General features: G+C 48.3%; 1 protein-coding gene across 1 annotated transcript in view; it reads right to left on the reverse strand.

Annotated features, from left to right (window-relative positions):
• ENTPD2 (ectonucleoside triphosphate diphosphohydrolase 2) overlaps positions 1-3,591 on the reverse strand; it is a 31,506-nt gene extending 27,915 nt beyond the window's left edge. The window contains exon 1 of the mRNA XM_063144720.1: positions 3,450-3,591. Coding sequence (XP_063000790.1) covers positions 3,450-3,578 — 129 coding nt within the window. The 5' untranslated portion in view covers positions 3,579-3,591. The remainder of the gene's footprint in view (positions 1-3,449) is intronic.
• Positions 3,592-12,268: the final 8,677 nt, after the last annotated feature.

Raw genomic sequence — 12,268 nt, forward strand, 5'->3', positions numbered from 1 at the left:
ATCCAACACCCCGGCTCAGTAAATGCCGTGTTCATAATTGCAGAAGCACGGCGACCTTTCCCCTTCCCCCACCCCCCAGCCTGCCTTTCCTTTTGAAAAGCAAACAAGTTGCTAGCCCCTATGGAAACAGAGGTCAGCTTGCAGGTGTGTGGCCAATCCCCTGGCGATACCACAGATGCCAGAGCGGAAACAAGCCGAACACGTGAGCAAGAGGATGTGGGCATGAGTAATCCAGATTCAAGAGCATCTAAGTGCGCTCGCTGAGTCAAACCGAGACCCCTCTAACTTAGGGTTCTGCTTCAAAAAGCAGCCAACCGGATGCCTCAGGAAACATTGCAAGCAGGTTCGCCCCCTCTATCTGCTCCTAAAGGGCAGACTCCCTCCATATAGAAAGGCTCCGCTAACAACCCTTTTACAAAGCCTGCAATACATGGCAGCCAGTTTTATAAACTAATTGCACCCTGGCAGGAAAAAGGTCCTGGATTTTTATCAGCAGCAGTGAAATTACGCAATTTAAAGCAGAAGTAGCAAAGATGCTTAATTATTTTTCTGGTCTTGGAGGTTTGCGAGGGGGGGAAAGGGGAGGGGGCAGAGAAACCAGATAGTCTTCTTGATGCAAAATGCAAACAGCCATGCCTGTAGCTGCTAGATTATTTTCTTTAAAATGAAAACCTACACCGCCTGTTTACGTGGCCTTTATGGCCTTAAGGTTTAACCTGGATTACCAAAACACGCCGTTTTGCATCCTAAACGCAGCCTGCAACAAAACACTCTTGCATTTTTTCTTCCAGTGGTGCAAAGGGCATGTGGATGCAGTACCAAAACAAAAGTTTAGAAACAAAAGGGGTACGCCTAGCGCTCCCACAATCCTCCGGGCTTTATTACAGCAGGAAAAGCAAGTGATACGGGAAAAGTTTGGCAACAATTTCCACGACGCTGACTCAGAGGGCTTCCCTGGTTGGACCTTACCTTGGCTCACCTGATTCCAGGTACCGTGCCGACCCACCTGGTGGGAGCAGAAATCTGGATCAGATGACAGAATTATCCGCCTGAAGGCGCCCTGCCTACCTGAAGCAGTGCTGAGCGCCTAAAAGGGAAGAGGTCTAAACGGAAGGCCAAGGTGGTGAAGCAAGAGTTCGAACCTTGGATGACGTGAGCAGGAGCATTTGCTCAGCGACTTTTGGAAATAAAAAAGGATCTCGGGAAAATGAAGGTTGGCTGTTTATCCCAGGCGCAGAGACCAGAGCTTTCTCAGAGAAAAAACAAAATTTACTTTGGAAGCACATTGGGGCAGAGTCCTATGACTTTGGTTTTTGGTACTCTGGAAAACAGCGGTGTTGAAGTGTTTTCAGCCCAAAGGATGAAATCAATTGTGGAGAAGCCCTGGGGTGGTGGGGGTGGGGTGCATCCCAGTGGTGGGCGTTGCTGAAGGCAAAGGGGCGTGGCCAAACTACCCAAAACAACAGCAAACTTTGACTTAAAAGAGATTTCACTTTTTAGAAATGTTGCAAGTGCTGGAAATCTACCCAAAATGAGCAGGTGCGGAGGGGGGTGGTAATCCGGAGAAGCCCAAAGAGTGGGATTGGGGTCCCACGTCATGCCCTCCAGATGACCTTTTGGATCCCTTCCACCACCACACTCAGGGATAAATCAATAAAACAAAAATACAGGAGTTCGTCTCTTGTCCGGAACCCATACCCCCCAATTCAGAAACATTATCCCCTCATCTTGGATGGATGTGGGTATTGGAGAGATACGGGGGCACTTTGGACATGCCCAGAGGCACCCTCACATTTTTAAACTGTTGCTCCGAAAACAAGTTCTGGGGCGCAGGCTTAGAATTTTGTGAACCCCTGAAGGGTTCATACTGCTGAATGACAGTTCAAGAAGCTGGAAGTTCTCTTGTTCATCAGAAAGCAAAGCATTTAACCGCCAAGGCAGCGGCGCTGCGAGGGGTCAGTACACTCCCCCCCACCTCGAAAACTCATTTCGTCCCGCCTTCCACCCCATTTAGCCTGCACGCACGCCTTCTCCAGATGTGTTGGGACTACAATTCCCATCATTCCCAGCTAGATCGCTGCGAGAGGTGGGGAGGGAGAGAATACAAAATCTATAAAAACAGCCATACAACCTAAAATGCCCGGGGATGAAAGGCAGAAGGGGGGAGGGGATGGACCGCCAAGCCCCAAAGAGAAAAGGTTAAGGGACAAAACCGCACCGTGATATTTAAGGAACAGACCTCCACCTTTCTTGAGCTCCACCACAGTTGGGGCTGATTTGTTTTTTAAGATGTGCTGGTTCTTACAGTCACCTAAGAAACACATCCTGTTTTTAAACAAACAATAAAAACCGTTCGTCTGCTCATCATCAGCGAAAAGGGCTGCCCACATTCAGAGGCAGGTAACAAGAATGGGCACAAGGAAAAGGGAAGTGATGTTGACTACAAGAAACACACACACACACACACACACACACACACCTAGAAGCTTCCCGGCACATGTGAGAACCAGAAAGGTAAGTTTCTCTTGGACTAGATGGAATTTCAGCCTGCCATCCCGCAAAGGCCATTCTTGAGCACTAATTGAGCACAATGAATGGCGCATATATAGCACTCTGCACATGCTGGGCGAATGCATTTTTTCCATTGCGTTTTCCCTCCCAGGAGCTCAAACAAAATGGATTGGGGAGCCAAATGCCGGAGAAAGAAAGGTACTCCGGGCTTTTAATTAAAATACACACACACCCTCCTCAATTCCCACACCCCAGACTAAGGTACTTTGCATATGCTTGGTGGCGCTCTTGAACGCCACGCCCCCCGTGACTCCAAGAAAACAGATTTTGGGGCCAAGTTAAACAGGGGAGCAGGGAGGACAGCCTGGGATTTTCATTGAAATATCCCCCCCCCCTTTCTAGCCTCCATCCAGTTCTACTTGCACTCCAAGGCACTCTGCACATGATTGCTGGCTTCTTCTTTTTTTAAGTGGCTCCAAAAAGACAGATTTGGGTGGTCAGGTTGAGAGATGGGGGCAGGGAGAGAAAAATAAGGGACAGGCCAGGATTTTCATTAAAACACCACCACCACCCTCTTCCCGGGCGCTCAACCTGTACTCCAAGGCACTCTGCACACGCTTGGTGGCTTTTTCTCAGAGACTCTAAGAGAATGGATTCAGGGGTCCAAGCTGAGAAGGGGGGGGGGTTAGAAAGAGCCTTCGATTTCAATTAAAACATCCCCCTCAACCACTTCCACGTGCACCCTGAGGCGCTCTCCACATGCTCAGCGGTGCTCTGTTCCGCTTCCCAAAGAAAATAGCTTCGGGGGCCGAGAGGAGGGGTGCCCGCAGCGGGCGCCCGCGGAGACCCTCCGCCCCGGCCGGGGTTCCCTTTGCCCAGGGCGGCGCTGGCTGGGGCTGGGGCTGGGGCTATGGCCGGCGCGCCCGCGGAGCCCTTACCTTGAAGTCGGGCGGCTCCCGCAGGTCCTTGGAGGGCAGGCAGAGCAGCAGCAGGCCGGCCCCGGCCGCCAGGCCCAGCGCGCCCAACACCGCCGCCAGCACCCGCGGGGTGTTGCCTCGGCCGCCCATCGCGCTGCCGCCTGCCTGCCTGCCTGCCCGACCGCCCCGGCTGCGCTGCGCCTCGCCGGAGCCTCCGCCGCACAAGCTGCCCCCGAGCGGCTCCGGCTCCGGCTCCGGCTCCGCCTCCCCCGGCCGGGGCGGGGCGGGACGGGGCCGGGCCGGGAAAGGAGCGGGGCCGGCAGGTGAGCCGCGCGGCCCAGGTGCCACAGCCGCTGGAGGCGCCGCCGCCTCCTGTCCCAGCGGAGACTGTTTTCCATTTATTTTATCCATCGGGCAGCGGTTTTATTGATTGATGTGCATCATTTACATTTATTGATTGATGTGCAGCATTTAAATTTAAATTGGTTGTTTTATGATGGTTTTAATTTTTGTGAACCGCCCAGAGAGCTTCGGCTATTGGGCGGTATAAAAATGTAATAAATAAATAAATAAATAAATAAATTTATTGATTGATAAGAACTTAAGTGCCCTGCTGGATCAGACCAACTATCCATCTAGTCCAGCACTCTGTTCCCACGGTGGCCAACTGGCTGTCCAGGGACCCATGAGTGGGACACGGTGCAACCAGGGCCGGTGCTGCCATAGAGGCCACTAGAAGGTAAGGGGGGGCGCTGACCGCTGCACCCGGAAGCCACTCTCCCACAGCATCCTGGCTTCACTTTGGCTGGGCGCCCACCTAGCCTAAACGAAGCCACGCCTGCCCCCCACTCCAGCATCCTGGCTTCGCTTCAGCTGGGCGGACGCCAAAGCGAAGCCAGGACATTGGGGTGGGGGACCGGGCGGGCGGCTTCAGAACGGTGCGCCTGGAAGTCGCTCTCCCAGGGCGGCTTCTGGCCGGGGGTGCCATTCCGAAGCCGCCGCCCCCAACCCCAGTGTCCTGGCTTCGCTTTGGCTGGGCGGGCGAGATGGTGCCCCGCACCCAGGTATGCTGGGGTGGGGCTGGGTGGGTGAAAGCAGCTCACCTGCCTAGGGCGCAAAATAGTCTGGCACCGGCCCTGGGTGCAACAGCACCCTCCCGCCCGTGTTCCCCAGAATCTGGTGCACACAGGCTCACTGACTCTGATACTGGAGGTAGTGCATAACCATCAGGACTAGTAGCCCTTGATAGCCGTCTCCTCCAGGAATATAACCCTGGGATCTTTGCGGGTTGGGTTTTTTTGCAGTGGCAGCACTAGAAAAAAAATTCAGGGGGGCACAGCAGGGGCAAAGTATATTTCTAGGTGGGTGGACTGTGCCCCATATGTTAAGGTCTCTGAAGAAAAATAACAGTATATCTCACACTGTAAATGCCATCCTAACAATTTATTCTGAAATAAATCCTATATTGATTAATTTAGTTTTTTTAATATAGCATGTATCTGCCTCGTGTGGCGCAGAGTGGTAAGCGACAGTTACTGCAGCCGAAACTCTCCCCACGGCCTGAGTTCGATCCCAGCAGAAGCTGGTTCTCAGGCAGCCGGCTCAGGTCGACTCAGCCTTCCATCCTTCTGAGGTCGGTAAAATGAGTACCCAGCTAGCTGGGGGAAGGTAACGGCGACTGGGGAAGGCAGTGGCAAACCACCCTGCTACAACGTCTGCCAAGAAAACGTCAGCGAAAGCAGGTGTCCCTCTACGAGTCAGCAATGACTCAAGTGCTTGCACGAGAGGTTCCTTTCCTTTCATGTATTAGCTAAACTCAAATCGCAGTAAGGAAAAAGGTTTTCAAACAAGGTAGTCAGTACATAAGCGTTTCCTTGACATATAGATTAAACAGACATAACACTTTCTTTAGAAAACAGTTACTTTTCAACCAGTGCAGGTAGAAGCAAACTGTGGGCCCTGTACACCTAGGAAACCTAATGTATGTTGTTGTGTACCTGAATTATAGCCATCACCGGCTGATTAGTTTGTCACTCACTGAGAGGGAATAGAGAAGCATGTAGATCTGAAGAAGTTGAATGCACCGATTCTCATGCACGCCTGCAAAACGATTGACAACAGTTTCAAGGTCAAGGGCTTGTGACAGTTTCTTTTCGATTGCCAGTATAGCAATATTACTTAGACGTTCATCACCCATACTGCTCCTCAGGTATGTCTTAATTTGCCGCAGAGGTGAAAATGTTCGTTCACATCCAGCACTTGTTTAGAGGGTATTGTAATGGCTATGGCACACAGTCTGTGGAGTTCAGTTCTTCAAGAAGAGTAAGCACTTGGTTCACTCTGTCAATTTTTATTTGTCTTTCTTGTTCATACCTCTCTAGAACTTTGGGGGAAAGTCTGAGTTCTGCTTCAAATCCATCCATGTCACTGTTATAATGACTTGCAAATGGCCTGAGTTTTTCTGGATCAAGGAAGAAACAGCACTTGGGATTGAAAGCGCTAATCCCATTCAAAACATTGCAATTGTCTGTAAATCTTCTCTGAAATTCACTAATAATACGATCAACAACAAGAAGGAACACCTTAATTCAAAAATCATGGTCAGTTTTTCAATCAATACTTTCCGCTGTTTTTAATTCAGTAACATGGTTTTGAAATTGTTTTGGAATACAGCACATTCTCCTTCCTTTATTTTGCATTTTGATTGAATTTTCTTCTGCAAACATCTTCACATCTGCCATAATTTTATGGAAATTTTCCTCTTGATCTCTGAGATCTTGCAATTTATCAATCAGAGAATTAACAAGGGCACACGCTTGAGCCACATCACAATCGGATTTTTGCAAATAATCTGATACCACCTTTAGTTCAAGAAGCACTTCACTAAAAAGATTCAGGCAAAACACAAAGCCAAAATCTGTTTGATTTAGAATGCCACAAGCCTCTACGCTTCTTTCAGAATTTGATTCATTGCTGATTATATTCAGAAGCAATAGAATTGCAGGAAGTGTTGACTTAACAGCTAGACACGATGCAATCTGACACACCCAATGAGTGTCTGACAATCTTTTTAATTCAATAATTCTATTCCTTGTTTGTCTTTGCAATTCAATTAAATGTGGATGTAAATAAGAAGAGGATACAAATATGTACAGTTGTTGAAGAAGATTAATGAAGTTTGCAACAACATCAATATTCTTACATACATCAACAATAATTAAGTTCAGCCTGTGGTTGAAACAATGAACATAGATGGCTTGTGGCACCTCTTTCAGGAGCAGTGCCTGCACCCAGGGCAGATTATATTGCGCCCTAGGCAGGCGCATTCTAAAGCCTCCCCCGCGCCCGCCCGTTCACCACCCGTTCACCACCCGCCCGCTTGCTCGCTCACCGCCCACCTGCTCGCTCACCCCCCCCGCCCGCCCGCTCGCTCACTCACCGCCTGCCCACTCATTGCTCGTCCACCCACTCACACCCACTCCCTCCTGCTCCCGGCTTTGAAGCCAGGATGCTGGGGTTGGGGGGCGGGGCAAAGGCTTCGAAGTGGCTTCCTGGCACGCCATACTGAAGCCTCCGCCTCCAACCCCAGCGTCCTGGCTTCGAAGGAGCTTCGAAGCCAGGGGGCGGCCGGGGCAGCGGCTTTGGAACAGCGCGCCTGGAAGCCACTCTAGGAGAGCAGCTTCCGGGTGCACTGTTCGGCGCCCTCATTTGCTTGGCGCTCTAGGCCGCCGCCTGAGTTGCCTCTATGGCAGCGCCGGCCCTGCCTGCACCCCATTTAGTTTTCCACTCATTACACTGGCACCATCCTATGTTTGTGCTATGCAGTTGTTGATATCTATGCCGCAACAGGCTAAGTTTTCCTTTATGTAACTCAGTAGTGAAGGAGCATTCAGTGAACGGCATGGATGGAAACCAACAAAATATTCATATAGCCATTATAGCAATAACGGAGAACTACTGACATTTGTTCCTGCTTACGTATGCCCTTAGTTTCATCATCAGATAATGCAAAGAAGCCAGCTTCCTTCATTTTGTGAGAAATTGACTCCAGAACCATTCTGCTCATAACGCTTAACAATTCATGTTGAATGGAATGATGTGTGTACTTTGCATTGCGAGGAAAAGTATCTATTTTAGACTGGATTCTGAGATCATGTTTTGCAACTAAATGCAAGAGTTCAAGAACGTTTTCCCTGTTATCACGTGCCTCACTTTCCCAATGTCCAGGCTGAGCAATTTTTTGTACAGCAGTGAGCAAAAGAATTTCTGCCACAGTGGTTATATAATGCCCATTTTCTTTGATAAGTTCTTTATGAGTATTAGAGCTGGGCACCGACCCCCCGATTTGCCTCAGAGGCTGTTTCGGAGCCCCCAAAACAGCCCCAATTCGCCTCAGGGTGTTTCAGAGGTTGCCCGCCTCACCTCAGTGCCTAAACTGGTGGGATTATTTGATGAGTAAACATTCATAGGCTCGCACTGTGAGTAGATTCTACCCACCGACCCACCCCATTCCTGAAGATGGTGATAATGATATTCTTGAAGCTGCCTGCCGCTCCCCCTGCCCCCTGGCCCCTACTCAGACTGAGCTGGCCAGATAGGCAAAGGTTAAACAGTAAAACTTTAGCAGAACTATTATACACTGGGCAAAACAGGCTGATACCAAAAAGCAACATGCAAAAAACCAACCCCAATATAAAGGAAGACAGTGTGCTGAACATTAACAAAACCCAAAAGGTTTTTGCAACTAGCACAGAAATATTCTACCAATCATATTCAATTCACAAAAAGGCAAAAGTGGGATAAATAAAATGTTCCTCAGTGCAGAAGATTTGAATAGTGTGTTGAGCATTTTCCTGATAAACAATATTAGGAGGTGTTTTTTTATATAAGGAGAGCAATAATGTAAATGTAATGCTAGATTGTCAGCAGGCTGTCTTAAGGACAGCCACCTGTCAGGGATGCTTTAGGGCGGATTCCTGCATTGAGCAGGGGGTTGGACTCGATGGCCTTAGAGGCCCCTTCCAACTCTGCTATTCTATGATTCTATAAGGGAATGAAATAAGATATCAGTAACTTAAAGAAAAGAAGAAGAATTTTTCAATTTAAATGGGGTGCAGTTGGCCGCGGTGGGGAAAGCAGTCTTAGAACTGGTTCTGGAACTGGGTCAAACCCTCGCCCCCACTGCCGCTGGCCATCCCAGAATGCAAGCAATTATAACAGCAGTCCAGGGTGGCAACTGGGGTGGCAAGCTCCTTGTTTGAGGGGGCGCTTTCCCCCCTCCGGCCGCCCCCCTGGAGCTGCCACTGGGTTCTAGAGCTGTCTCCTGGGCCCTCTTATGTCTTCCCACAGAACGAAGTCTGCTTCTATCAGGTCAATGGTAGGCTGGGCAGGGAATTCATCATAAAGTTACGCTTAAGGCACAATTGTGTGCATGCTTAGACAGAAAAGAGGTCCTACATCTCCCAGCATTCCAGGTGCTGTAGGACATTTTTCTGCCTAAACTTGCATGGGGGTTTGCACCCTCAGGGATTCATGGTTATCTGATTTAGGGGTGCTGTGGATTAAGTAAAAATAAAAGCACTTGTTAGCGAATCAACAATCCGTTATAACAGATTAAACAACTTCTTCTTCTTCTTCTTCTTCTTCTTCTTCTTCTTCTTCTTCTTCTTCTTCCTCTCTCTCTCTCTCTCTCTCTCTCTCTCTCTCTGCAACACCCTGAACTGGATTTTTAAGGAACTGTTTTCCACATGGGCCCTTTTGCCCCAGGCCTCCCTCTCTAGCCACGTGGCCACTTTTGTCATGTGCTAATCCCCCTCCCAACCCCCACATGCACACGCTGGACATGCCTCACTTCCCTTCTTCCAAATTTCACTCCCCCTCCCACGCTTCTCCGTAGCTTCTTCGTCGTATTTTCAAGTCTTTTCATTTTTTAAAACTGCCTCTGCAGCTTCTAATATATAGTGTCTCTCCTCAACCATTTATTAATTTATTGCATTTGTATACTAGCTTTTTTTCTTCTTCGAAGGAGCCCAAGACGACTTACATAACCTGCCTGCTCTCCATTTTAGCCTCACAACAACCCTGTGAGGTAGGCCAGGGCTGAGAGTCAGGAAGTGGCCCAAAGTCACCCAGTGAGCTTCATGACCAGGTAGGGACTTGAGCCTGGGTCTCCCGGATCCCTGTCCAATGGCACTGACCTCATGGCCGCTTTGGGATCTCTCTGAGTTCGCCACAATCATCACAGGCGCTGGATACACAGAGGATTGGGAATGGATTTCCCCAACAACGCTCTGTTATGCCCTGTTGTTCGTTGTTGTTTTGCAAAAACAGCTGCTCCTGGGAAGTCTAGCCAAGCTTTTAATTTCCCAGCATGCCCCAGGGAGATGCCAAGGGAAGGGTATTGTGGGAGATATTTAAAAGGTGGCATGATCCTGCTGCGTGTGCCAGGCCAGAAGAAAATAATAACAAGAAAGGTCCTCGGATGAGAACGGGAGTAATCGTGAGGATATCCACCTGGGATGTGGAGGCAGGGGGAGGTTTTCTCCGCATGCTCGTGGCTTTTATTTTTATTTTACAAAAAGCGATTTTTGCAAAGTCCTGCCATGCATGTGTTTGCGCTACTTGATCCTTTCAGCTGGAGATGGTTCTGGGAATAGAACTTGGGACCTTCTGTGTGCAAAGTGCAGAATAATAATAATAATAATAATAATAATAATAATAATAATAATATAATAATAATAAAATTTATTTATTTATTACCCGCCTCTCCCTTTGGATCGAGGCAGGGAACAACATTAGTAAAGGAATAAACACATTTTAAAAATTCTTGATTTTACATTGATCTGGGTAGGCCTACCGGAAAAGGCTAGTCTTCAAAGCTGCCTTAAAATCACAGAGAGAGTTAATATTACGAATCTCCTCCGGCAGGCCGTTCCATAATCCAGGGGCGACAGAAGAAGAGGTCCTCTGGGAAACTGATGTCAGCCTAGTCTTGGCTGACTGAAGTAAATTCTCCCCAGAGGACCTGAGTGTGCGGGGCGGACTGTATGGGAGAAGGCGATCCCGCAGGTCACCTGGACCCAAACCATGTAGGACTTTAAAGGTAATGACCAACACTTTGTACTTTGCCTGGAAACTAATTGGCAGCCAGTGGAGTGATTTTAATGTTGGGGTAATATGCTCACCCCTAGATGTACCGGTGACCAGCCTGGCTGCCATATTTTGAACTAGTTGAAGTTTCCGAACTAGGTACAATGGTAGCCCTGTGTAGAGCGCATTGCAGAAGTCAAGCCTTGAGGTTACCAGCGCGTGCACTACTGTCTTTAGGTCCCCGAGAAAGAAGGATATTTAATATGTGGCATTTATATAGCATGTGAGTGTTCAAAGCCCCTGCACGGGCATTATCTGAAGCATCCTTACAACAATCCTGAAGGCGGGCCGACATGCATGATTTTCTCTCTTCTGCAGATGGAGGGGTGTGAAACTGGGAAGGACCGGCGAACTTTGAACCCGGCACGGCTTCATCCTAATTCACAGTTCTGTCCTATGGGCTTGTCATGGCAGTCGCTCGCCTGATAAAACTTGCTATCTGCAAACATGGACCTTGCTTCCCTTCCCACAAACTAAGCCTCTGTCTTTGAAAGGCAACTGGATTTCTCATTTCTTTCAGGCTCAGGAGGTTCCCAAGGGAGTTGCTGTCGGAAAAGTTCTTCTAGGAAGCAGCGCTTCAGAGCCAGACTTCCAAAGGTCCAATAAAAAAAACCTGAACAGCAATAAAAGAGTCAAGAGCTTTCAAACGCTAAACTGGAAGCAAATCCATAATTCACACACACACACACACGGCCTTGAAGTTGTCAAAGTTGCATTGTTCCTCAAGCTGTCATTCCGCAGATGTCTTGGACTACAAATCACATTGCCCCCAGCCCGGCTGGGATTTGTAGTCCAAGATATCTGGGGGGACTGTTGGGGGAAAACTGTAGTGAATACCCCAACTTGGATTATTTATTTATTTATTTATTTTGCTTCCCTGCACATCCCAAAGGCGGCCAAGACTCCAGGCTTGCAGGTTCGACTGTGGATGTTTGTTTGTTAACTAGAACCCCAAAATCCGCCTGTCGGAGTCTGGTGCAAAAGACAGACACTGAGGACTGCAGAATTCTGAGCCCAGGAATTGGTTCAGCGTATCAGAACGTAACTTTCTTCCTTGCTTTCAGCAATATAATTTATATTTTGCTGTTGCTAAACAGCCAGGAGAAAGAAATACTTGCCGTTGTACTTCAAATCAGCCCGAAGTCTTACCTTCTTCCCACATGGGCTGTATAGGACTAATGCTTAGTTTTGTGCTTTAAAGCAAAACATCTACAGAAAAGGAAAATAATTGTTCAGAAACCCAGCAAAAGACAACAGTCAGGAAGCACACACAGGACACAGAAAATTGGCCAGGGGTGCCACGGAACTGACACAATAGGAATTTCATCCCGCTAAAGAAATCCCAGTCGAACTAGTTTTAATGGATTCAAGCTGCATACATTTTATGACAAACAATAGTTGTTGTTGTTTTAAAAAAAGAGTAAAATATAAAAACCTGTGGCAGCAGGCATCTCCTTAAAGTAAGGGTGGGCAGCTTCTGACCTGCATTTTAACACTGAATAATACTTAGGGTGACCCTATGAAAAGGAGGACAGGGCTCCTATATCTTTAACAGTTGCATAGAAACGGGAATTTCAGCAGGTGCCATTTGTATATATGGGGATCCTGGTGAAATTCCTTCTTCATCACAACAGTTAAAGCTGCAGGAGCTATACTAGAGTGACCAGATTTAAAAGAGGGCAGGGCACCTG

This window comes from Elgaria multicarinata, chromosome 19 (assembly GCF_023053635.1).
Source record: "Elgaria multicarinata webbii isolate HBS135686 ecotype San Diego chromosome 19, rElgMul1.1.pri, whole genome shotgun sequence".
Lineage (NCBI taxonomy): Eukaryota > Metazoa > Chordata > Lepidosauria > Squamata > Anguidae > Elgaria > Elgaria multicarinata.